The sequence below is a fragment of the Macaca nemestrina genome, chromosome 14 (assembly GCF_043159975.1).
Source record: "Macaca nemestrina isolate mMacNem1 chromosome 14, mMacNem.hap1, whole genome shotgun sequence".
NCBI lineage: Eukaryota > Metazoa > Chordata > Mammalia > Primates > Cercopithecidae > Macaca > Macaca nemestrina.
In genome coordinates, this window is record NC_092138.1 from 28,447,535 (window position 1) to 28,474,295 (window position 26,761).

Sequence of the window (26,761 nt, forward strand, 5' to 3'; positions counted from 1 at the left end):
CATGGGTGAATAAGAGCAACAAAAATTTAAGATAGAAAGAAGAAATGAGTTCTTCTCCAAAGGCTGATCATGCCAATGTCTAGAAGTCTATAAGGCCCCAACTATTGGGTGGGAGGGGTGGAGGATAAAGATTTTTCCTTTTTCAGTTACTAAAAATTCCTTGACCACCTTCTGTATACCCTCTGTGCTTGGCACCAGAAAATCAAAGGTACGTGACAAGACATCTTTTCTTAAGGACTTGATACTTACAAAGAATTACCACTCAGAATGAGAAAAGCCATGATAAATTTCATATATATACATATATTTTATATATATAATTATATATATACATACATATACTTTTATATAATATATATATGGCGTGTGTGTGAGACAAAGAGAGAAAGGGAAAGGGAGAGAGAGAAAAAGCACAGCGGGCACAAAGGGAGGCTTAGTCGGGACTTATCAATCCCCTGCTTAAACTCCCCAGCAGCGTGCCACTACACTTGAAATAAAATCCACACCATTTACCATGATGTACCAGACCCTGCCCAGCTCAGCCCCTTCCCATCTCTTTGTCCCCATCACCCATCACACTGTCCCTTACTGACTCCACACCTGCCTGCAAACATTATTTCTGTCCTTGAACACAGCTGATCCTTTCTCACCTCAAAGCCCTTGCCCTCAGATCTTCACAAGGCCACCTCTTTCTTGATTATTCAGACCTCAACTCAAATATCTCATTCTCTGAATAATATCTACATAATGGCCCTTTCCTCAGTCATTTTCCATGGCATTACTCTGTTGTATTAGCTTCATAAATTGTTTCCCTATGAAGTTATCTTGTTTACTTATTTACATAATTATTGTCTGCCCCTTTTTCCCTCTGCCCCCCACCCGATGCAATAGAATGGGGACTTCCTGAAAGCAGGGAAGCCTCCTCTGGCTTGCTCACTGTTCTGCCCCAGTGCCTCGAGCGTGCCTGGAGGCTGGTACCTAATTGACATTCATCAAGTATGAACATGGCCTGGAGAAGACAAGAAAGATTCACCAAAGAAAAGTTATAAGTTAAAATATGTCATGAATAGGGAGGGCAGTTAGGGCCAACACCAGGACTTTGGCTGTTAGAATGCAGGGTGCAGGGTGAAGTGTGGAGATAGACTAAAGGGGTGAAGCATCCCAAGGGCTTTGTTGGCCAGGAATAGGACTCGAGCCCAGACCCCAGAGCTAGAGTGCAGAGATCAAATGTCAGGGGGCCTCCCTTACCAGATGTGTAACCTGGGACAATCCTAACCTTTCTAATCACTTGTTGCCTCATTTTCAGAAGAGCTGATAATTGCAGTACTCTTCATTGGCTAGTGTGAAGTTTAAACGCGTCACATGGAAAAATGCCTGGTAGTACCTGGGACATAGTTAGCTAAGCATTTATACTGTGCCCTAGAAGGGAATCACTGAAGAGTTTGAGGAGTAAGGTTATGGGATTCAGATTTGTATTTTATAAAGATCATCAGGTTGGCAGTGGGGAGGATGGACTGGAGGGGGCTGATAAAGCAGAGTCAAGGAAGCAACCAGGTAGTGAAGACAGACCAAGACAAAGCAGTGGCAGCAAGGCTGATCCAAGAGTTATTAAGACAGTGGACTCTGGCATCAGTTTGAGGAGGGAGATAAGGGAAGGAGATGATTCGGTGGGTGGCTGGTGGTGCCATTTGCCCATATGGGAAATACAGGAGGGAACCCAGTTTGAGAGCCAGGATGGGAAGGGAGGGTGAGGAGGTGTGATTTCTTCAGCTGTGGCTGGCTGAGTTAAGTGTTATGGAAACTCCAGGTGGAGCTTCCCAGAGAGAAAACCCCCACATCTTTCTGATCACAATATAACCCTAACATGATTAGCATTGTACTTATCAGTACTTAATAAATATTAGCACTTAATATTTGGTGTTTAAAATTTTTGCTTTTGAAGAAAATATTGTGAGAAACATTTTTGTCCACATTCAAGTTTTTTTCCTTTTAGACTTCTATATGTAGAATTGCTGGGGCAAAAGGTATGTTATCTTTTGAAGAATTTAATTCATCTTGCCAAATTGCTTTTCAAAAATTTCATCCCAACAATATACTCCCACAATAACCTGGGATTTTTAAAAAGCAGCTTAAATGTTTTTTATAAATACCACTCCCAAGTTGCCAGGGTATGGAGAACAGTCCTCTTGTGTGTAGGGATAAACCTAAGCATCAACTTCAGCTCCTTCCTTAAAAATTAACAATTGCCTTTTTGTCTTAGGGAAACTCCCAAAGTCAATGTCTGTTATTCATTAACATGTTGCAATACCACAACCCAAATCATATTCTTGAAAACACGATGATGTGTAAAATACAAACACTATATATGTAAATACTCCCATGAGGTCTGTGGATGGCGGTATAAGGAGAAGGCACTTAGAGAACAAAAAGTTCTGTTGTACCAAAACTACATTAACACTGTCTTCCACCACCCCCTGCCCCACCAGAGAACTTCCTTTACCACAGTTTAGTGGATATACACGGAAGGAAATTCCATTTCCTTTGAATCAATACATGGGTTATAAGAGGGTACCATTCACCAATTTTAACCCAGAATAAGCTAAAACTTATTTTTAATACATATGTCAATAGATTTTCATCAAGCTAAAGAAGAGCCATTTTCCCTGAAGACAGCATTTTGGTCAGTTCCACATACGGTTATCACGAATTGTTGGTCATTCAGGTGCTTTCTGTGGTTTTTGTTACTGTTTTTCTTACACTGACCACATACAACTGAGACACCTCAGGGTAACAGAACCCAAGAAAGTCTATGATATGTTTGCTATCCTTTTCTGTGAATGCTCACTTTGTGTTTATTAGAATTAGATTTGTACATTACAAAACCAATGTAGATTTAATGAAGATTTATCTGTTGTCTTTTTTAGAAAGTCCTTATGAAGGAAACTTGGGTACACTGTTCTTGTCCATGTGTTGTATTGAGTTGAATATTTGTTCTGTGTTTCTCATAATCCACTGGAGGCCATTTAACTCGGTGGCCTGCAGCAGCAACACTTGCCTCTTCTGTTTAGAGCAAGGGTCCCCAACCACTGGGCCGTGGACCAGTATCAGTCCATGGCCCATAGGAACCGGGCTGCACAACAGCAGGTGAGTGAGCATTACCACCTGAGCTCCACCTCCTGTCAGATCAGCAGCAGCACTAGATTCTCCTAGGAGCATGAACTCTATTATGAATTGCACATGCAAGGGATCTAGGTCGTGCACTCCTTATGAAAATCTAACTGATGGCTGATGATCTGAGGTGGAACAGCTTCAATCATTCCCCACCCCACCCTGCCACTGGTTTACAACCTTAACCATCCATCAAGGTTTGAAGGGAGATTCATAGCTTTTGGAAGACTTTCTTACACTTAGTCCACAGTTGCTGTTCTCAGGAGTTAATGGGAGGAGCCCACAATTATTCAAAAGAGGCTGGGTCTAATTTGTATCAAGTGGGACTCACGTCAAGTAGGGAAGCAATAAAGACTGTTCATCTCTTGTAAATCATGATTCTTTTCTTCTAGTGAGCACAAATCAGGGGTGGATCCATCAAAGAATGGGAAGACATGATACTTTTGCTTGAATGTGGACTTGGTAGCTCCAAAATGGTCTCCTTTGCTATTGGGATGGTCATCAATGCTTGAAGGAAATTGCTGTGGTTGTGATGGGGGGTTTAGTAGTATATAATGCATCTCACTACTAGAGAGTCAATCAGATGTCCCTGGTCCTCCTGGGGCTGTCTGCTGTTATATTTAAGAGTTCACTTCCCATCCATTGTGTCCATTTGTAAGAGAGGCTCTCCAAAAGAACACAATAGCAAGTTTACACATACTGTTGAGCCTGTTTACCACAGCGATCTCAAAATCATAGTGGTCCTGCCTGTTTTGTTGTTGTTCTTTACATTCTTTGTGTCTATTTCTATACACTGCACCGATTATACTATAAAGCTATTTTGTGATAAGAAGAATTGAGAGAGACTGAAACCAAATCTTTCTCTCGAGCTACAAAAGTTATCTGAAAATAGAAAGAGACCTACCCATATTTTTTAAAAATTACACTTGTTATCCAGTTATAGCTATAATGGCAACTTATAAAGCCATAGAATTTTAGATGTAGGTTATATGGGGAAAGTGAATATAGTCCTCCCTTGGTATCTGTGGGGGTTGGTTTCAGGACCCCAGTGGATATAAAAATCCATTATAAAATGGTATAGTATTTGCATATGATCTATGTACATCCTTCCATATACTGTAAATCATCTCTAGATTTCTTATAATACCTAATACAATATAAATGCTATGTAAATTGTTGTTATACTTTATTTTTACTTGCATTCTTTTTTATTGTTGTGTTGTATTGGATTTTTTTCCCTAATATTGTCTCCGTGGTTGGTTGTATCCTGGATGCTGAGTGCGCAGTAGGGAGGCCTGACTATTAGAAACCAGCTGCTGTGTAACATTGGCCTCTAGGAAAACGTGTCTCCTGGTCAAACAAGTTAGGGAAAGCCTGTATCCTGTATCTTCCTCCTTCTGGATATTAACAATGAAAAGTCAACTGTAACTCAGCATTTTCCAAACTTACTTGATTACAGAATCTTTTTTACCCTGTATAATAGCTGTTAACACCCTGCGTGTAGGAAATGAGTCCAGTCACACCATGGAGGTCCAGAAAATTAAGCCACTTGCCTGAGGTCACAGAGCAGTAATGACAGAGCCATGGCGGGACCCCACTGCTAGCTGATAGCCTCCCTCAGAATGGCTGCATACTTGTGTTGCCAGCAATGGCTTCAAAAGGTGTTCAAGATTATGTTTCTTTGAAATTGATTTAAAGAGTGATGTCTAAAGTTGTAGGATCCTAGTTTAATTTGGAGAGATTTATCTGTTAGCATATAGAAAATGTGTCAATTGGCCCATTCAATTTAGTAGTACTCTTTATTCAGATGCATCAGAAATGGGACCCGAATCGTATGCATGGTGGAGAACAAAACGTTCCTGAGGCGCTCAGTGTGAGGGGTGGGGAACGGAGAAAGCCAATAAGCAATTAAACAAGTAGATATGTAGTTACAAATTATGCTGCGTGCTATGTATGTGCTGTCAGATTGAGCTTAAATTTGCAGTCATTTTTTAATTGACCCAGAACCAAAGGAATCAATAGCAGTTGTTTTTATGGTTATCTGAATATTGAATATTCAGCTCATAACGACAGTTTGCACCACGTGACAGCCTCTCCCCTTCTTGTTTTTCCAGCCCAGTGGAGCAAAATGAGAGCGCAGTGAGCCAGGCCCAGCTTCTCTCCTAGCCATCCCCGACTCCCACCATGAACCACTTGGAGGGGTCTGCGGAGGTGGAGGTGACCGACGAGGCGGCAGGTGGGGAGGTGAATGAGTCGGTGGAGGCCGACCTGGAGCACCCCGACGTAGAAGAGGAGCAGCAGCAGCAGCCGCCACAGCAGCAGCACTATGCGGGCCGCCACCAGCGCGGGGGCGCCCTCGAGGACCTCCGCGCCCAGCTCGGCCAGGAGGAGGAGGAGCGTGGGGAATGCCTGGAGCGCTCAGCCAGCACCGAGAGCGGCTTCCACAACCACACGGACACCGCCGAGGGCGACGTGATCGCCGCGGCCCGCGACGGCTACGATGCGGAGCGTGCACAGGACCCCGAGGACGAGAGCGCTTACGCTGTGCAGTACCGGCCGGAGGCCGAGGAGTACACGGAGCAGGCGGAGGCCGAGCACGCCGAGGCCACGCACCGCCCTGCACTGCCCAACCACCTGCATTTCCACTCGTTGGAGCACGAGGAGGCCATGAACGCGGCCTACTCAGGCTATGTCTACACGCACCGGCTCTTCCACCGCGGCGAGGACGAGCCCTACGCTGAGCCCTACGCCGACTACGGTGGTCTTCAGGAGCACGTGTACGAGGAGATAGGGGACGCGCCGGAGCTGGACGCGCGCGATGGCCTGCGGCTCTACGAGCAGGAGCCCGACGAGGCGGCCGCATACCGCCAGGAGGCCCTGGGCGCGCGGCTGCACCACTACGACGAGCGCTCAGACGGCGAGTCTGACAGCCCCGAGAAGGAGGCCGAGTTCGCGCCCTATCCGCGCATGGACAGCTACGAGCAGGAGGAGGACATCGACCAGATCGTGGCCGAGGTCAAGCAGAGCATGAGCTCGCAGAGCCTCGACAAGGCGGCCGAGGACATGCCCGAGGCCGAGCAGGACCTGGAGCGACCCCCTACCCCGACCGGGGGTCGCCCCGACAGCCCCGGGCTGCAGGCACCGGTGGGGCAGCAGCGGGCGACAGGCCCCGCTGGCGGCGGCGAAGCAGGGCAGCGGTACAGCAAGGAGAAGCGCGATGCCATCTCGCTGGCCATCAAGGACATCAAGGAGGCCATCGAGGAGGTGAAAACCAGGACCATCCGTTCGCCTTACACCCCCGACGAGCCCAAAGAGCCCATCTGGGTCATGCGCCAGGACATTAGCCCCACCAGGGACTGTGACGACCAGAGGCCGATGGACGGAGATGTAAGTCGGTGCGGGTTCGGGCTTCCTCGGCCCCATGCGGCGGGAGGGAAGATGGCGCCCCGTGGCCTTGTGTGCCCTTGGGTAGTGGCTTTATGGGAAATGGTCTGTGGGGAGGCTAATAACTTTTCCACCCTAAGCCTCAGAAGCAGGTTGCACCTAAACTCTCAAATACCAGCGGGAGAGAAAGTGTTGAATGCACTCGTCAGATTGTTAGCAGGATGGCTTCAAATCAGTGCTTCCCACACTGTGCCTGGAGGCCTTGTGAGAAATGCTTTCTTGGGTACATTGCCCTCCACCCCCAGTTTCTGATTCAGAAAGAGTGGGGTGGGGCCCGAGAATTTGTATTTCTAATGCCAAATAAAAAACAAGCCCTGAATGAGGAAGGAGAGACTTCCTTGGAAAGGATTATTGCAAAGGGGAGAAAGATACTGTTTCATTATAGGGAGGAAGGACTGTTGCGGTAGGAGAACCTCTGACCTTAAGATCTTTAAGGGTCTCTAGGGTTAGGAACAAGGGGGAAGTTGTTTTATAGGGAGGAGTAGCTAAGTAGAAAGAACGGGGTGTGTGAAAGTGGTGTGAAAAGGGTGGGAGTTGAATGTGCCGTGGATCAGAGAATGTTTCTACCTGAGACCAGCGTTTTCTCAGGAGTGGTAGTATGCTGGCCAAAGTTCACGCACCTGGAGGAAGGAGAGACCCTTAACCAAAGTTTGGTTAGCAAGCAGTTCAGCTGATGGTTGGTGAAGAAAGAATGGAAATGTGGAGGGTCTGCGTCTGGCCTTGTCATAGGTAAACAAGAGGAGCATCCCTATCCCTGTTCTAAGTCAGAGGAGAAGGAGTTTCCCAGAACACAAAAGGATGGGAGTATTTCTTCATTTTGTTTCTCTGGTTCTCAGGTAAAGTTCAATGTTGTCACTAACAAGTTCCTAAAAATGCTGGTCTCAGGACCACAATTTGAGAACTGCCTTAAATCAATCCCTTGAAGATTTGGGATGGGTAGTGTGCCCTCTTTGGAGGAAATCCTTCCGAGCCTTTTTCTGCCAGGGGTTTCTGCAGTTTTGTTTGTTTGTTTGTTTGTTTGTTTTGTTTTGAGATGGAGTCTTGCTCTGTCACCCAGGCTGGAGCTCAGTGATGCGATCTCTGCTCACTGCAACCTCTGCCTCCTGGGTTCAAGCAATTCTACCTCAGTCTCCCGAGTAGCTTGGATTACAGGCAAGTGTCACCACGTCCAGCTAATTTTTGTATTTTTTAGTAGAGACGGGGTTTCATAATGTTGGCCAGGCTGGTCTCGAACTGCTGGCCTCAAGTGATCCACTCACCTCAGCCTCCCCAAGTGCTGGGATTACAGATGTGAGCCACAGCATCTGGCCGGTTTCTCCAATTTTTTTGTTTCGGTTTGGTTTTTTGAGACAGAATTGTACTCTTTTTGCCCAGGCTTCAGTGGAATGGTGCGATCTTGGCTCACAGCAACCTCCACCTCCCAGGTTCAAGTGATTCTCCTGCCTCAGTCTCCTGAGTAGGTGGCATGACAGGCGCATCCACCATGCTCAACTAATTTTGTATTTTTAGTAGGGATGGGGTTTCACCATGTTGGCTAGGCTGGTCTTGAACTCCTGACCTCAGGTGATCTGCCTGCCTTGGCCTCCCAAAGTGCTGGGATCACAGGTGTGAAACACCCTGCCCGGCCTCTGCAGTTTTTTCACCCACCCTATGCCTCATTGTGGGCTTCAGTAGGTGCATAATTTTCACATCTGGTTGTATCAGGTCATCCTTCCCACTTCACAAAAGATATGTATTCTGTTTTAAACCAAATTGTGTTTCATTGTGAAGAGCTACACAAAGTAATTGATACCACTGTTGACATTTTCCATTTTTGAAATACCTAGGAAATGTTATAACATGGCAAGCTTAGGTGTCATTATCTGTTCAGAATACATCAGAAAGACTAACTTTTGCTCTGACTCCTTTGCTATAAAGATTCTCTCTGCTTCTACTCTCCCTTTCCATACTCTTGAATAATTTTTAAGCCTTTCATTTTAAAATGGATCTTAGAGTAAGATAAGGGTCAAGAGCTTATATTCAATTTCATTTAATTCTACATTTTATGATTGCACCAGGACGTTTCTCAATACATATCTTTGGAGTGAGAAACCATTATTGTAAGGTATTTGTTCATTTTACTTACACATAAAGAGCTATGCAGGTCAGAGTGGTAGCATTCACCTCCTCTTTAAGGAATAGTCAGCATTTGCTGTTAGCGGATTAGAAAAGGTTGGAAACCAGTAGGGAAGGGAACTTCATTTCTCTCCAGCAAGGGGGCAGCATTGGGTCAGTGAGTTCAGACATATCCTGTCTCTCTCTTTTCTAGGCTTCTGATTCAGTGAAAAACAGGTGCACTCACATGTAGAATTCTCCTTGACCTCCAGCTGTCTCCAGATTCCTCCCAGCTAGGAGGGATTGCAGCAAGCATTTTGCAAATGAGGTGGAAATAGAGCAGGTTTTCAAAAGTAGGGAGTTGGCAAAAGGCTGACTTCTGTATCCTTTTAGAAACCTGGAAAGCCACCAGAGGAAAAAGCTGCAGGCACAGTTGGTCCAGATGCTGGCCTCTTCCTTCAGCTTTCTCCAGTGCGCCAGCTCCTTGAAATGACCTGCTTAACCAATTGCCCCTGCAGCCTCCCAATGAGCCCACAGCACAGCCTATGGTAGGGCTAGAGGCTGGCTTTTATTCATTTGAACTAGGAGAACAACTTAACTCTCTTGCATGCTGTTTCATTCAAAAGGTAAAATTAATTATAGAACATTGTATGATGCTTTAGGAACCCACTATGTCAGAAATTCAGCTTGATGCTAAGAAATCAGTATGGATCACTGGGTTATGAATAGTTAATATGAAGTGAAACTGAAAACCTGTGCTTTAGAGTATTCCAGCAGTCATTTTTAAGCTATTTGTGGGTTGTATTTCATCTGTCATGCCATATTTATAGGAAAGACCTTCCTTTGCTGCCTCTGTAATGGTCTTACGAGAATATAATGATATTATATTCTGTTGATTTCCATCTCAGCATCAAAAAATATTTACTGAACACTCATTCTCCATGTACGCTGTTATAGAAAATGGAAAGGTGTTTTAAAGCCATGTGGCCTGAAGTCTGTCTGGGTGATACTTATTAGAAATGCAAGTTACTGCCCTTCCTTTCCAAACCAGAATACCTGATGTGGGGCTCAGTGATCTGGTTTTTTGTTTCATTTTATTTTATTTTGTTTTGTAAACTTTCTCTGAGATTCATGAGCATGTGAAAGATTGAGAAGTAATGATTTAAAGGAAAAAATGTATTATCTGGGCACTTTCCCCATGTCAGTGCTGTGGATATAAGATTTAACTAAATCTTTTATTAGCACAGATAAAGTTTTAACAAAAAGAGCTATCTCACTGTGATTATGGTCAGCAGACCTGGAGAAATGGTATTCTTACGAAAGCAGTATTTTGAGTATTTGCATTCTCAAAGTGGCAAGATCAGAAACTATAATGAAGCAAATAAAAGGAGACAAAAAAACCTGTATTGCCATTTGTCACCCACCATTGCTAATTGCTAAATCTGCTTTTAACACTACTTTTAATTCCCCCAGAACTTAAGCACTTTTTTCTTGGAGCAAACTGGCATTTGTTTGCTGGTGAGTTGTGTAGAGAGAGAAAACGGGATTGCTTTTCCATAAGAGTTTACTGAACACATCTATTACATGCTCAGCACTGAGAGAAAATAACTGTGTTCTAAACATTTGAAAAAATACTTAATGTGCTTTTCTTCTAGTAAGGGGTTTCCATTTTCTAAATATATGCTTGAGAAGTATCTCCCAATCCCCTTCTTGAAAAATATTGATAATGAAGACCTGTCCTTTTCCTTTTTTTTTGTTTTGTTTTTGAGATGGAGTTTTGCTCTGTTGCCCAGGCTGGAGTGCAGTGGCGCAGTCTTGGCTCACTGCAAGGCTCCCAGGCTCAAGCAATTCTCCTGTCTCAGCCTCCCAAGTAGCTGGGACTACAGGTGCATGCCACCATCCCCATCTAATTTTTGTATTTTTTAGAAGAGACGGGGTTTGTGCCATATTGGCCAGGCTGGTCTTGAACTCCTGACCTCAGGTGATCCACCTGCTTCAGCCTCCCAAAATACTGGGATTACAGGCATGAGCCACCAAGCCCAGCCTGAAGACCAGTTCTGAAAACCCATAGCCTACTGATCTGTCTATAGGCAACAGAATCATTCAAGAACAGAGTCACAGTAGACTCAGGGAGATTGATGCTAGCAAGCACACGGTGTAAACTGGATGGTTTTGGCTACTTTAAGTGGTGTGGTATATAGCTTGAGATGATGTTTATCTCTTCTCCCTCCTAGAATTCCAGTAAAATAATAAAAAGCACAAACGCTGACAGAGGAAACAGTAACAGATGAACACAACAAAATTTGACAACACGCAAGTGGTAACTGGCTGTGATGGAAGGGTTAGTGTGCCCCAGGATTTCCAGTTCTTTTATTTTTTCAAACACGGCGAAGACTGCACTTCCTCATCCTCTAGAAGTTAAGCATGGCCAGGGAAACGTGAGCCCTGAAGTGTATTGCTTCCAAGTGGGAGCAGCTAAGACCATGCTTTCTTCCCCGGTGGAAACAAACCCCAAAGCCTTATGTTAAGGGGGCAGCCTCACAAGATGGCTGTGCCCCTGTCAGCACAGGTCCCGTGAAACCACAATGAGTAGGGCTCCCTGGGACATGTATTCTGAGAGAGGAATCAACCTTTATCGTTTTAAGCCACAGAGATTTTTGGGGTGGTTTGTTATCACCGCACAGCCTGGTCCATCCTGACTAACACACTGATGAGGTTTCTGTTTTCTGTCTTCTGCCAAGTGTTTGTGAGGATGTGTGCAGTAGACACCCCCCAAAAAAGACTTAAGAATTTGAGACACAGATACCTCAGGTGGCAGATATATGAGGAGTATGGCTGAAAACAAGAAGAGGATAATTTGGAAGCCTGTCACAGGAGACATTAAACTTCCTGGTGCCTTCTCCAACCCATGAAGCCAGGCGACTCCTCCTGTCCGCAGAAGATGGGAGGCTTCTGTAAGGAAAGGGTGAACCAGAGGAGCACTGAAACTGGGGACATGGCAACAGTTGGAAATGGAAACAAGGTACCTTGGGAAACACAGGGCCCACTAAGCAGCGAGACCCAGAGAATGCCTTACAACTCTTAGTTGTCAGGCTTAGAATCCAACCCACTCAGGACCCCTAGTCCCCAGCAGATGAGTGTATTCCTCTCTGAGGTAACAGGCCCAAGAGAAAATACTACAGATACTGATGTTTGGGGGTTTCCCAGTATACTACTTGGCTTTCCACCTGATCACCCCGTAGTGACGGCTCCTGCATCATAAGCACATGATCTTCCAGTAGGCTTTTTGGGGATTTACTCTTAAGTATAAGTGAACAGCCAAGGATCACCAGACATTTAAAGAACATCTCTCACATCAAAGACAAAGACATAAAGCAAATGGAAAGTCACTTGGAGAAATCAAGGCAGCAAAATTGAGGAAATCTTCAAAACAGTAAAACAAGTATGGCAAAAGTAGTAGGAACAAAGATAAAACAGAAGGGGAAATAATGAAAGACCATGTCCTGGAGGCAAAGAACACAGGAACTTCCAGATTAAAAGAGTCTGCTGGGTACCTATCTAGAATAATGAAATAGAAAAGACCCACAGAAGTTTCAGAACTGGAGGGAGAAAGAGAAGATTGTACAGGCTTTCGAGAAATAAAACCAACAATGATCAGGAAACACAATGATGTTGGACTTTTCACAAGCAACACTGGAAACCGGGGGACCTACAGCCAGTCTATCTTCAATTCAGTGTGAAGGTGCAATAAAGATGTTTTCAGACATGCATGGTCCCAGAAAATTTACTTCACATGCACCCTTTCTCAGGAAACTACTGGAGGATTGCTCTTCTTGCATGGGAGCATAAACCAAGAAAAAAGATGCAAGATCCAGGAAACAGGGAACCCAACCTGGGAATGCAGCAGAGAGAATCTCCAGGTGATGGGAAAGGAGATCCCAGGATCACAATGGTGCAGAAATCCAGCCACCAATCCCATGTGGCCTGCCGCTCGCAGGGTTCCAGTTAGTCTCTAGAAAGAGTGGAACTGAGAGATTTCCTGATAAATTTATGCCACCAGGAGTTTTAGATGGTTTTAGGAGAGTTTGGCATAAGTTATTGATCAGTCCATAGAAGACTAAGCAAACGGAAAAACAATTCCATTATTTACCTCAGTAAAAGCAATTGTTATATTGGCAAGAAATGCAATAATAATATGCGTTGTAGCTCAGCAGGGAAGAGTATAGTCTTCAGAACACAAGCACTGAATATTGATTAACCAGAAATTGTAGTATTGAGAGGATGAGGGTGCATGTAACATGAAAGAGGTAAACCTTAATTGTTTGTAGTAGAGCCAGGAAATAATATCTAAAATTGAAAAACCAAAGTAAGGCAGTATAAACATGCTATTTATGAATATGGAAATAAATACCAGGGAAAAATGCTAGAAGAGCGGGACCATGGCATGGGAGGGAGAGCGAAGACTTCGATTTTTGCCATAAACTGCATGATATCATTTGACTTTTAAAATTACATTCATGTATTTCTTTGCTTTAATTGAAAAATATGCAAGAGTAGAAATCCTTTAGAGATGACTCACAAAGGAACCATCTCATGTTACTGCTTTCCTGGAGACACAAAGGCAAACACTTCTGTACATTTTGTGCACAATTTCTAAGAAACAACTGCTTTATTAACTATGTTACATGGTAAGATGAGTGCACTAAGTTTTTAATTTCCTGCAGTGTTTGTGTTAAGCACACATACTTGCATTTGACTTACATGACACACATAAGAGTAAAGAAATAAAAAGTAGGTCAAGGCGGGAACTGTACTACTTAAGGTGAAGAACGCTAATTGGTAAATGAATTTACACCTTGAAAATGAAAAACCTGAAGAGTGCAGGAGCGGTGGACTTGATAGTGTGCTTAGTTTGGAAAGCACAGAACAGTTATGGGAAGGATAGTGGCAAGAATACTAACTGCAGTGGGAGCGATGCTTGCTGAGGTGAAATGTGATGCGTTCATTTCTCCTCGGGTTTGTATACTTATGTAGGTTAATGGTCTTTACTTCAAAAATGAAATGTTTTTGAGATGACTTCTTTTACCAGGGTGCATTTAGTGGCGCATTCTGCAACTTAGGATCTGCAGTAAAGTGTCATTTCTGTCCGTGGGGAATAATGCTCTAAGAGACCTTAGTTGTCAATAACAACAACAAAATGAGGCGTTTTTCTGTGAACTGTGAGAACCTAATGCAACTGGAGTAATTTTTTTAAAGATTTAATGATCTTACTGGTACACCTTTAAAATGAAAAGGCTTCACCTTGAAATCCCATTTGAAGAGTAAATGATTCATTTCAATCAAGAAAAAAAAACAAAAGGAGATGGGAGAATGTTTGCTTTTGATCTCACCACCTGGATTGGAAGTATTGCCTCCAATTATTTTAACTTGTCTTGAGAGTTTCACCTGTCAGTTCAGCTCTAGGCAAGACGTGTTGCCTGGCAGGTGTCTCCCCCACTGACATCAGACCATCACCACCTAGAAATCACCAGAGCAAAACTTGTCCGGTGATCTGCACACCAGAAGGCAAGTTCTCCAGTTACTTTGTGCTCTGTAGAATAAAAGAAAGTGATGGAGAAGATTGATCTTTTTTAACCCTCTGGGCTCCAATTTTTTTCTCTTTGCCTGACCCCTTTCCCAAGAGGAATCTTTCTCAACTTTTGTGATGGATTGTCTCACCAGACATTATATATGTGAAACTGTGCCAAGAAGTGATGGGACAAACAACATGGAAAGAAATGGACAATTTAGCGAGAGAGAATTTTGTTGTCAGTTTCCAGTTAGAGTTGCAGCTCATAGGCCACAGTTCGGGCGTCTGACATGCTTGCTGAATAAGTGTATGCTCAATCAACTGCCCAGTAGTCTTTAGAAAAATTGTGTCCTCTGCCCCAACTATGCACTCTTTAGAGACAGTCTCACTCTGTGACCCAAGCTGGAGTGCAAGGATACAATCCTAGCTCACTGCAGCCTTACACTTCTGGGCTCAAGCAATCCTCCTGCCTCAACCTACGTAGTAGCTAGGGCTACAGGTGCATACCATCATGCCCAGCTAATTAGTGTGTGTGTGCACGCGCGCATGTGTGTATGTTTGTGTGTGCATGTGTGTTTTGTAGAGACAGAGTCTTGTTATGTTACCCAGGCTGGTCTCAAACTCCTGTCCTCAAGCATTGGCCTCTCAAAGTGTCATATTACAGGCATGAGCCACCATGCCCAGCCACTCTCATTTTTTCTGTGATAAGTGTACTGGGGCTGTATTGGAGAGGAAGGGAAGGTGCTGGGAGAGGAACAGATATATCATAGATAATTGAATTTCATATGTAACCCAGTTGTATCCTGGAGCCCATGTTGTCCTGGAAGTTATGAAATGTGATTTGAGTATAAACAGAATCATCTTTAAAATGAAAAATACTCCAATTACACGTGTAACTGGCAGCATGTTCTGAGTCCAAAAATGTAGTTTCTCAATCCACTTGTTTTGAAACAGTCTTCGCTGACTGCTTTCTTGAGAGCAGCCATAAGAGAGGAGGATTTCTGTTTAGACACAGGCCTCTTCAATCCCCTGAGGAGTTCCACTTGCAGTTTTTCTCCTGTTGTTTCTCATATTGAGACAACAAACATTCAACTTGACAGGCCTAGCTGACCCCTTGGTCAGACCCTACCCATGGGATACCAAAAAGTAAGTAAATAAGTCTGGTAATGGATTGAAGGAGATTTGGAGCCAGTCTGAACATTTTGGCCCCAGTTTACCCAGAAGGAGTAGCTGAAAATAGACGACTTTTTGTGACCCAGGAGAATTATGAAATGTGATTTGACTATAAATGTGATCATCTTTAAAATGAAAAATGCTAAATGTCTTTATGCTTATCTGGACTGGCCTCTACTCCGTGCTTGTAACCTCGCGGATCTCGCCTCTATCCAGGTCACATTCCAATTAAATAAAGTCAGGGCCTCGCTCTCTAAACAGATTTCAAGGCCCCAGACTTCTTGATTAGAGCCTTTGGAGGTTGGCTCTTGGCACGGGTATTAATGAGATTCAGTCAAAATTGGTAAGCACTGGCTTAGGCTGTGGACCAGAGTTTAACACTCAATTCTTTAGGATCTCATTTTCCACTTTTCTTGCACGTGTTAACCTGTTGCTTCTGTAATTCACTGTCGGCGTCTCATCCTTCTGTATCTCCCTCAGAGCAAGTCACACAGATGTGCTGCTCAGAGTGTCCACCATATGTAAATCTTTGGCTCACACTTGATCTGTTGCAGTCACCTTGGGTTGGTCACCTGCTTTCCTCCCAGGCTTCAGTTTCCTCGTCGGTAAAATGAGTTAATCAGATTTCTGTCCCAGGGTAGCTATGAGAGAAAATGGTTTTGCAGATATTGAATCCTGTATGGAAATGTGAAATAAGAATCACAAGTTTGATGTGTCAGTTACATTTGGAAGTCAAAGCTCACTTAACATTTGGGATTGGTCACTGGCGAACTGAATTAGGGGGCTGGCCTTTAGCAGCCCTTCCTCACCCTCTCTGGGCTGGTGTTTCCTTTCTGCTGTCCTCAGCACTCAGATCCCCCCCTGGGCTGCCCAGCCTGGTCAGGCACTCAGGTGACCCTAGTTCTCAGCTTCCACCTTAAGCAGCATTATACCGTCAGCCTTTTCTTCCAGGGTTGGTCTGATTAAGTCAAACTAAACTGCTAATTAGTGATAATGGCAACATGCACCGCACCTCCAGATAACATTTACCTTTTATTGGCATTTTACTACTGATTCCAGAGACCACTGGAGAAAGTATTTTGAAGCAGGAAACTATTTCAGCACTAATGCTTCTTAATCAGAAACCAGCTGCTCTCCTGCTGAGACAGAGGTATTGTCAAAATCCTGGGAAGTGAGGGCTTGGTGTGAACTCTTGCCCTGATCATGTGTACTTTTACATCCACATTATTTTTTAATTTCAAGAAAAATGTTACAGTGAGGGTGTAGGAGCACCATGGCTTCATCTGGGACCTTGATTTTCTTAATGTTACCCCCTCCCTGCCCTGAATTCAGCATGCCACCGACATGGATTTTTTTTTTTTTTTTGACCGTTGCTAGGAGACTTCTGATCAAGGTCAAGTGCACATGCTAATTCATTAAGACTTGTTAGCAGCATCTTATCCTGTCGACCTTGCTGTTGTGTTGTCAAGCTTACAAGGACAAGTGAAAAGAACTGTCTTGCTGCCAAAGGATTCCATTTTTTGTGAAGGATTCTTGTTAAGGTATTCTGAACTGAGAGATTTCCTCTTGCTGATTACACCTTGCAGAGTTCTGGCCAGACAAAATTTTTCCAGGATGTGGTTAGCAAAGGATGAAGTTGAAATGGGATCTGAAATCAAGTAGACAGAATTTGGAATTAATATGTGTTCAGTTGGAGCCCTGTTTCCCCAAGTGGATCGATTCTTGGCTGAAATGTGATGTATTCTTAGGGAAGGGAAGAAGGGTGGTTCTAGGATAGTTAGCCCCAGTCTGTGTGTGGTGTTAAGAGGAAAAACACTCCAAGCATCCTTATCTCTGATTTTCCCCTTACCTGCTGCAGAAGAGTATACATTCCAGTGTCGGCTCTAAAACTAACTTTGTTTTCTTATATGATCCAGACTGTTTAGAAAAATGGGGCTGGCAGACCCTCTAAATCAACATCCCAGAAGCTTATTCAAAAGCATAACCTTAGAACCAAAGGACCCGCTGCCAGGGCAGCAGGAATGGAACCCAGTGTATTTTCCAGGCAGACCTCAGAAAAGGATGGGAAACTTCTTACACAAGCAAATAGTATCAGAGATATAAATGTGTTCTCAACCATCTGCTATGCAAAGTGATTGAGCTGAGCTGTCATAGCTGTTTCTCTGCTAATACCTTTGTGTTTTGTTGAACACCAGCTATATATAGGAATAAGAAATACGGCCTCAGCCGGGCGCGGTGGCTCAAGCCTGTAATCCCAGCACTTTGGGAGGCCGAGGCGGGCGGATCACAAGGTCAGGAGATCGAGACCACAGTGAAACCCCGTCTCTACTAAAAATACAAAAAATTAGCCGGGTGCGGTGGCGGGCGCCTGTAGTCCCAGCTACTCAGGAGGCTGAGGCAGGAGAATGGCGGGAACCCGGGAGGCGGAGCTTGCAGTGAGCCGAGATCGCGCCACTGCACTCCAGCCTGGGCAACAGCGTGAGACTCCGTCTCAAAAAAAAAAAAAAAAAAAGAAAAGAAATACGGCCTCAAAGCTATGCTGTTCCTTGTTTTGCCAGTGAACTAGAGAGAGTTTGTGACTACTGTCCTTAGTCAAAAGTTGAAAGTGCATCTTACAATTTATCATCCACTCATTCAATAAACATTTTTAGAACTCTCTGACACTTGGCATCTTGCTTCATAAAGTATGCAGGATAAGAAGGTCATGGAGTCTGATAGCAAGATGGAAGTCATGGTTTTTTGTAACCCAGTCACAGGTGATATCCTGTCATCTTTGCTGTATTTTATTGCTTAGAGTAAGTCACTCCGCCGTGCTCTCTCCCCAGGGAGGAGATTTACCCAAGAGGCTGAATACCAGGAGGTAGAAATGATTGGGAGCCATTTGAGAAGGCTGCCTGCCACATTTGGTATCTGGCATCGTCCCATGTCAGCTACTGGATTTCAGATTTAGGGCAGAGCGGCTGCTGGCCTTGTCCTTTCCTACTGATCTTGTCAACCATTACCAACTCCTGGGCTGCGTTTGTTTCATTGTCTGGCTGCGAGGAGGCAGATTTGCAGATCCCGAAGTGATCGATGGATGATGAAACCAAAGTGGCATAAAAGGGAAGGTGTGTGAGAGCCAGCATGGAGATGGGGCAGGGGGCCACACCAGAGAAAGCTGGGACTAGGGCAGGCTGTGGAAATGGAGAAGAGGAGGTGTTGTCCTGAAGAAAGAGTAGGTCCATGGTGGACTGCTCAGAAGGAGAAGTTGTTTAACTTTATTCCCAAGGGACTGCCATTGTCAAAAGAATTTGCTGTAAAGACCCTTTCATAAATTAAGGCAGCGCTTTTCAACCAGTGCTGATGATCCTCCTGGACTTTGGGGATAGGGAGTCACCTGGGCCACTGGGCACGTTGTCTTCAGCCCTTGTGCAGCCTCATCATGGCCTCCAGGTCCTCTCCGTGTGACCCAGTGTATTGTACAAATATTAACATTTCCCTGTGTGCCATGATGCAAAAAGTCTGGTAAGCACAGAGTTAAGGGGCCTTGCTGGTATGGGGGAGCCGTGCGGGAGAGACCAGGCCTTGAGACAGACTGGTGTCTCAGTGCTTGGTTTCTCCCTTGGGTGTGGCAGGTGGCTCTTCCTCTTCATGCTTCCATCTCAACCGCCTTTGCGCTGCTGGGGGAGTTTTCCATCGCAGGTGTTATCCATTATTGATGAGGCATGGAGAAGGTGGTGGTGAATAATTAAGTAGGTTTCAGGTGCAGAATGAACATGAAAGGGAAGAAACAATGAAAACAAAAAAGCCAGAGAAAGAATTCTAAGTTCTTTTGTGCCAATAGGACACCGGGTAGATGCTTTCTATAACCTTCCAGAAGGCCTGGCAGTTTTCTTTGAGTCTGATTAGTGACTTTAAGTCTTAGGTGTGCTGGTCATTTCTGAGTAATAACTGAAACAGTTGCAAGCTTTTCACAGCAGCAGTGAACACTCTAAACAGCTTCACCCACCCTGTTCTGAGCAGTTCATAAATGGAAACCAGTGCAATTTTCAAGAGTGATAATGGGGGAAAGGCTGCACCATGGGCTAGGGAGAGTTAAATGATGGGGAGTATTCAGTCTGGACTCTTGGGAATCAACACCCCAAGATTTTCTCTCTTTAAATAATTAATAGAAGGAAGAAAGTGTTTTGAGAGATGCCCAGTGCTGTAAAGTAGGAAGAGAGACCTCCTGCAGTGCTCACCATTTAGAAAGCATTTTCTAGAATGGTGGCTAACAGCTATGGGACTTGCATCCCACTGATTCAGATTAGAGTAGGTGCAATGCGACTGCCGACAAGAGTGGTCAGAAATGTCAGAACAATGAGGAGAGAGAGGGCAGTGCCTGAGGACACCCTCTCTCTGGCCCCGTTTCCCACTTTGGCCTGCAGAGCTTGTCCACAGCACAGCAAACTGCCAACTAGCATGGGAGGATTTGCCAGCTGTGGATTGTTCACAGGCCCTTTGTGTCTCTTTTTTCTACCTTTTGGTCCTATCGTAGCACATTAGCCAATCAGGTCGGCTCACAGAGAGACCTGTCAGCATGTCTGATAAAGGGTTTGATGAGAGAGAAAGCTAAAGTCATCTATTCAGATGAACGCTTTTCATGCATCCACATCCTTCCCCATCGGCACAGATCATTGAGAGGCTGATTAGCTCTGAGGGTGTCTCTGCAGAGGTCTCCCTGTCTGCCTCCTGCCTTCAGAACCACACTGCTGCCTCTGTTTCCAAGAGCTCCTCCATCCAGCTCAGTTCTGCCTGGTTTGACTTGACCTTCCTCTGGTCTGGTCTGAACCAGCATATATAGTCTGGCACTTGAGCCCAATGTAGGATTATCTGTTGGTTTGGTTCAAACCGTACTGGCCTTGGAGGCAGCCCTTTTCTGTGTTGGTGTCGCTGGCTTGGCATACCCCTTATTCAGACTGCAGCGTGAGGCTGTCTCAGGCCCTCGGTAAAGGTGAAGAGACTTCCTGTGCCTAGAGGCACGGCCCCTAGCTGGCCTCAGTGTCCTCCAGGCTCGCACCACATGCCCAGGTGCATCCTGATGCAGGTCCTGAGAGAGCCTCTTTTCCCCTGACTCCCACCCGTTCCTTCCACATGAGCTGGATGCTTTTTTTCACAGGTTCTATAAACGTAGCAGAGTTTGGGGTGTGTGAAAGTTTCTGGTAGCAATTCAGAGCCGAGTGTCTTTTCTCCAGAAATAGTAGGTGCTGCTGCCAGGAGGGATAGGCCAGCCCCTTCTCAGAAACATCAGTTGCTGATGCCCAGCAGTGACGCATGACTGCCTGGACCATTCAGGCAGCGAGGGGTTAATGCGAGGGTCGGACACCCTGGGAGGTGGTCACATCTCCTGTTACCAGTTGCATGATTGACTCGGGTATCTAACAACACTGGAAACAACTCACACGGATACTGAGGTCAGGACTTAGCCTCAGGTCTCAAGTGAAGGCACTAGAGGTGGCCCAGCTGCCCAAACAGCACCCGGAAAGATGGAGAACTTTTGGATGTACCGATTTGAGTGTCACGAAGGAGAGGTAGGTGGATCCTAAGGCTTCAAAATCACATTTGCTGTTTTGCTTTTTATTTTCTTCTTCTCGTCCTGTCAGGTTGTAAGTTGGTCTCTGCATTTCCCTTGACGGTAGGAGTTAGTACAGCAAGAATAGAGAGGGGGAGTGTGCATTACCCCAGACAGGAGACAGTGGAATCAGGTTTGCCTGGGGCTTGGAAGTCCAAGATGGCAAGGACAGAGCAAACGCTGCTCGATCACTCAGAAAGGGTGCTTGGAAAGGGGTTGTGTTCCTTGCTTTCTCCCCATCAGCATTGCGTTCTGATTCTCCACGTTCTAATAAATGAGTCACTTTGGGCAGTGTACCTCCAATTCCATGCTCTGTGTTGTGTTTTGTGCTTCTGTGATGCTAATGAAAATGAACGGAGATTAGTGCCTTGCACATAGGAACTGCTTTGCTAGTCAGTGAGGTACTACGAGTATAATGTACCCTTATACAGTGCCTGGCACACATAGTAAGCCGTATGTAAATGGTCACTATGACTGTTCTTAGCAGGTAATGTGCTGTTACAGAAAATCTGCTTGTGCTCTTAGCTACATCTCTTAATAGGAATTAAAAGTGGCTTTGGTTTTTCTTTCCCACAGAGCTAAGGGCCAGTGGCCTGGGAATGAGTGTGGGAACACCATCAAGGAATGGATGGACTTAAATGTAGAAATGAATAAAAGACTCCCTCATTTTTCCAAATTGTAATGCATTTCATTTAAGTACAGTGAGGCTGTTTCAAAGGAGGAAGAGATAACCTCTGTTTTTAAGTCAGTTTTATCAGATAAGAACTTGTTTCACCTTACACTGGTGTAGTTAATTGGTTATTTATTTATTTATTGCCTTTGAGAGCATGACTTCAGAAGCTTTTTGATGGTGAGAAATGCATTATTTTTGTGGCCTCTGATGATGACATCAACCTCTGTTGGAGTAGATTGCTGCTGTGCAAGGCTCTGGGCTTCGAGTGACCCAAGTCTTCAACCTATAGATTTAACATGGGTTAAACCGACTTGGGGCTGGGAACAGAAGGGCTTTCCCTGTGGGAAAAGAGAGAACAAAAATGGTTAGAATATTTGAGCTGATGGTTATCTCAAAATATTTCATTGGTATTACTTGAATCCATTATAAATATGTATATAAAACAGTTCATTAAGCCCAGGCTATTATCATTTTAATGACATAATTATGCCCCTACAATGCCATGATAACTTTCTACTTCACCACATTAAAGAAATACAAATGTGCATTGATAATATAGTTTAAATTGAGACTGAATAGTTATGGATTTCTTAACCAGTTTCGATTTTTAGAAGCACAAACATATCTTGGGGCAAGAAAAAAAACTAATCATATATTTGGGGTTTTTAAAAACCATTCTAATGTGGAATGAGGTTAATCTAAAATAACTTGGATCAGTGAGGGAAACAACGTACGTTGGTGTGAGAAAAGAGATAAAGCTGGATAAACCAGTAAGCGTAAGTGCAAAGCTATTTGAGGACAGTGGACCTTGAGAAGTAATGCTGCATGTGTTCAGACCCACTCTCTGTATAAACCTGTTTTTTGCTTCCTTTTCCTCTGATACAAAATGGATGTCTATACATGCTTCCATTTATTCAACACGTTTATTGAACTCCTGCTATATATTTTATGGGGTCTCCATATGAGGAACTTGGAGAGGAAACATGTAAGCTGATGATAAATCCTGCCTTTGTGGTGCTTATTAAAATATTGTACTTGAAATATGATTACTGTCCTATAGCATTATATTTTTATAACATAGAAGGGAGACAGTGAGGCACCATAAGAATGGTGCAAACAAAATGCATGCAGACAGTTCTTGCAAGAGGGGCTTTCCTTTCCCTTAAGAGAACTAGGAAGGCTGCATGAAAGAAGTACTATTTGAAATGGAGACGGACTGCTGGAGCTTCCTGTATGTGAGGAGTTCAGCCAGGAGCATAAACAAAGACGCTGAGCAGAAATGCAGGTGATGTGCTGGGAACAGAAAGAAGTTCAGTTTGGATTGATGAAAGAGAATAGGAAGTAGAAGAGGGAAAAAAAAAATAGTAAAACAATTAAAGCCAACCCTTGGAGTGCCTTAAGTGCCAAAGTAAAGACTCTAGAATGTGTTCTATCAGCAAAAAAGAATGACTAAAGATTTTTGAACTGAGGAATGACTTGTTCAGGGCTTGTTAAATCTGCATTTTAAATGAGAGTAAATAGGTGCTTAATGACAGGTGTCTGGTGAAGAAGTTCATGAGCTCTTAGTGCTGTAGTCTCATGTAGCATATTGGCCGCTTAGTCACTTAAAGAATAAAAACCAAACACCTTATTCTCAGGTTCTCTGTGTTGTTCTACATATGTGAAATTACTAAATAACTCAGTCTCAGATGGATTTGGCAAAACTGTGTAATTTTTAAAGAATTATGTTCTGCCCTTCATTACCATGAATTTCTGTCACTGAGTTTCGTTGGAGAAGAGAGGCCAACAAGTGTTGGAACTCATTAAGGTTGGCTAGGGCTTGCTGGGGTATTTCACCGGGTGTCCTAATCAGCAGTGTGCCAAGGTCGAGTGTGAGCTATGCTATAAATTAACAGTAGAGGCATGCATATGCCCTGATTCTCTTTTGTAAATCAATCACTATAATAGCATCACCCTCAACTCTTACATTTGGAAATGCTGTCTTGGTCGGGGGATAGTGGACATGCCAGAAGTTGCACACAGCAGTTGTATATACCCCCCAGCCTTAGCCAGTAATGAGCTGTTCTTACCGATGGACCATTAAGAATGTTGGCGCTTATGAATTAATGTAGAATCTTGGTATGATTTTATAGAGCCTTTTTGCTTTTCAATTTTACCCGTGAATAAAATTTTAATAAGGAAGGAAACGAGATGAAGAAAACATCCTCGTGGGCGTTTGTTGTCCTTGTGAGCACTCTCCCAGAGGGCTGAAATAACTTTTCTAACTGTTCAGATCATTAAAAGACTTGAATGCTTTGCCCGTGCCCAGGCACTGAACCCACCACTGGTGTGCATTATCACCAATTCATCCTCATGGCAACCCGGGAGGTGGGTGGTAGCTGTTTCCCCATTTCTCAGAAAGTATCAGAGAGGATGGATGACCTGCCCAGTATCAGAGCCATGAGTGGTAGCCAGAATTCAGACTCTGATCTGCCAGATGCTGGGGCTTAAGCATTTAATCACCTTACTATCCTGAAACATAAGTTACCTTGTTCAGCCACAATATAAAATTAAAAACATTTCAAGGGGCTAGGTGCAGCAGTGGCTCATGCCTGTAATCCCAGCACTTTGGGAAGCTGAGACAGGTGGATCACTTGAGGTCAGGAGTTCGAGACCAGCCTGGCCAACATGGTGAAACCGCATCTCTACCAAAAATACAAAAATTGACTGGGTGTGGTGGCGGATGCCTTTAATCCCAGCTACTCGGGAGGCTGAGGCAGGAGAATGTCTTGAACCCGGGAGGTGGAGGTTGCAGTGAACTGAGATTGCACCACTGCATTCCAGCCTGGGCAACAAAGCAAGACTCCATCTCAAAAAAACAAAAAAAAATACATTTCAGGGGAGAAATTAAATGTAATTTTGTATGTAACTGTAAGTGTTCCCTGGAATCACACTATGCTTTTCAAAATGGATCCTAATATAGGAAAGCAGAAAATGGTGGCTTTGAGGACTAAACCCATTGTCTTAGGAGTTTATTGATTTTCAACCAACAGGCTTTATTCCAGGGCCTTTGGAGTCCCAAGCGCTGTGATAGGAGATGATTCTGTGTCTCCTCCACTAGAAGGATTTCTGGCCCAGCCGGTGTGAGTGACCTCCGCACCCCTTGCCTGTCTTGGCAGCCATCATGCCACACTTCAGCCACTGGGGCGGAGGTGCTCTAAGGAATCCCTGCATGTGTGTACCTTCAAAAAGCTGCTTAACATTCATTCATTTGAAATGAGGACCAGCATTCTCAAGGTATCGGTAAGAAGTGATTCAGTTAGAACTTTACCTTGAGAGCAATACTAAAAAATATAAATATAACCTTAGTTTATCTTTTGACTATCAACCTATAGGTTATAGTTCCAACTGTACACAAATTCTTAGAACAGAGAAGTAGTACTGATTTTATATGATGTAGTATTGATCTTAGTTATAACTGTTTTCAAAGAAAAGTCACTGAATCACACAAAATAACCTTCAAATCACATGTGACTTTTGCAGCATGTTCAGAAAGGGTCATCTCAATCATAAAGAGAAACCAATTTCAGTAAAAATATTTAAGGACTGACTCTGTTTTCTTAAGGGCCTTTCTTAATTATTTGATATTCTAGTCATTCTCTTTAGAAGCACCTCTAATGTTACCATTCTTTCCATTCATCACTCCTTCGCTAACCAGTGCAACCCCACCAGTTTCTCCACTGTCAACAGCTAGTTTGAGAAAGACTCCAACTTTGCCCTCTTCAACTTTATGCAGTTCTGCTATCCCTCTATTTATTTTTGCAATATTTGTACCTCTGCACTTTGTTTGCTATTATTTGTTTTTGTTTTGTTTTTGCCTTGTAACGACAGATGGTCCCAACAGTCAACAGAACAGTTGACAAAGATGTGGACCAGATAAATAGATGCTAGTGTTTGGGACCGTTCAGGTAGGCACTAATGTTGTGTCTTAGTCTATTTTCTTTTAGTTCTGGAGGCTGGGAAGTCCAAGGTGGAGGGGCCGCATCTGGTAAGGGTTTTCTTGCTGGTGGGGACTCCGCAGTGCAGGGCATCACATGTCAAGGGGGGTTCACGTGGGATGACCAAACTGACTTTTATAATAGCTCTACTCTCACAGTAACTAACCCACTCCCTCAATAACCCATTAATCCATCAATCCTTGAATGTATCAATCCATTCATGAGGGTACAGCTCTCATGACCCAGTCACCTCCCAAAAGTTCTACCTCTCAACACTGCTGCACTGGGGACCAAGTTTCTAACACAAGAATTCTAGGGAACACACTCAAACGTAGCACATTATAAGTAGCCGGCTCATTTGTGACTTTTTGTGACGTTAAAACTTGTTTTCCTGCAGCTACTCAGACAGTGACCACTGTTTACAGAAGTCACCCTGTATTTGTAACCTATATGGGTTTGTCTCCCCTGAAAGACCAGGCATTTCTTGGGGGAGGCAGGGATCTGGGTTTATTTGGACACTGTCAACATTTCACTGCTGAATGAATGGCCCACATAGAACTCACTTTTTGTGTGTCTCTTGACTAGAATTTCTCCAAAACTCTTTCAATATCCCTGAATTCCTCTCCACGTCATGACCCTGTTCTCTGAAATCCTGCCTCAGTCCTCAGGCCTTTCTAGAATAGAATGTTGTTCACTATCTATTTGGAAGGAGGCAGAACCCTTTACCTCCAGCTTTGGGGGATTCTTATTATCATCCCATCTACTTTTCCTAATTATAAAAGTTTCTTTCTTCAGATCCCCAAGGGGTAAGAGTGGTAACTCAATCCCTCATTCCTTTAGATCTTTGGTTCAACTCAGGAAATAGTTCTGAACGCCTATATTAGGCTTCTTCAATGAGGGGAGCAGGCCAGTGACTCACAAAAAAAAAAAAAAGAAAAGAAGAAAAAGAAAAAAAAAATCCACTCCTGGGGCAGAGAGTAGGAGCTGAGCTGTAGCTGTTGGTAACACCCTGTGCTATCCTCCATGGGGCTCCAGCCACTAGTCCCTGCCCGGCTCCACAGCCTCGTTTCTTA

The 26,761-nt window shown here is 44.1% G+C and overlaps 1 protein-coding gene across 5 annotated transcripts in view; it reads left to right on the plus strand.

The window, feature by feature from the left end:
• The window catches only part of LOC105491773 (amyloid beta precursor protein binding family A member 1), a 226,511-nt gene that overhangs the window by 149,965 nt on the left and 49,785 nt on the right, over nt 1-26,761 (plus strand). For all 5 annotated transcript variants that reach the window (XM_071077693.1, XM_071077691.1, XM_071077695.1 and 2 more), the window contains exon 2: nt 5,283-6,555. In XM_071077693.1, coding sequence (XP_070933794.1) covers nt 5,353-6,555 — 1,203 coding nt within the window. In that variant the 5' untranslated portion in view covers nt 5,283-5,352. The remainder of the gene's footprint in view (nt 1-5,282; nt 6,556-26,761) is intronic.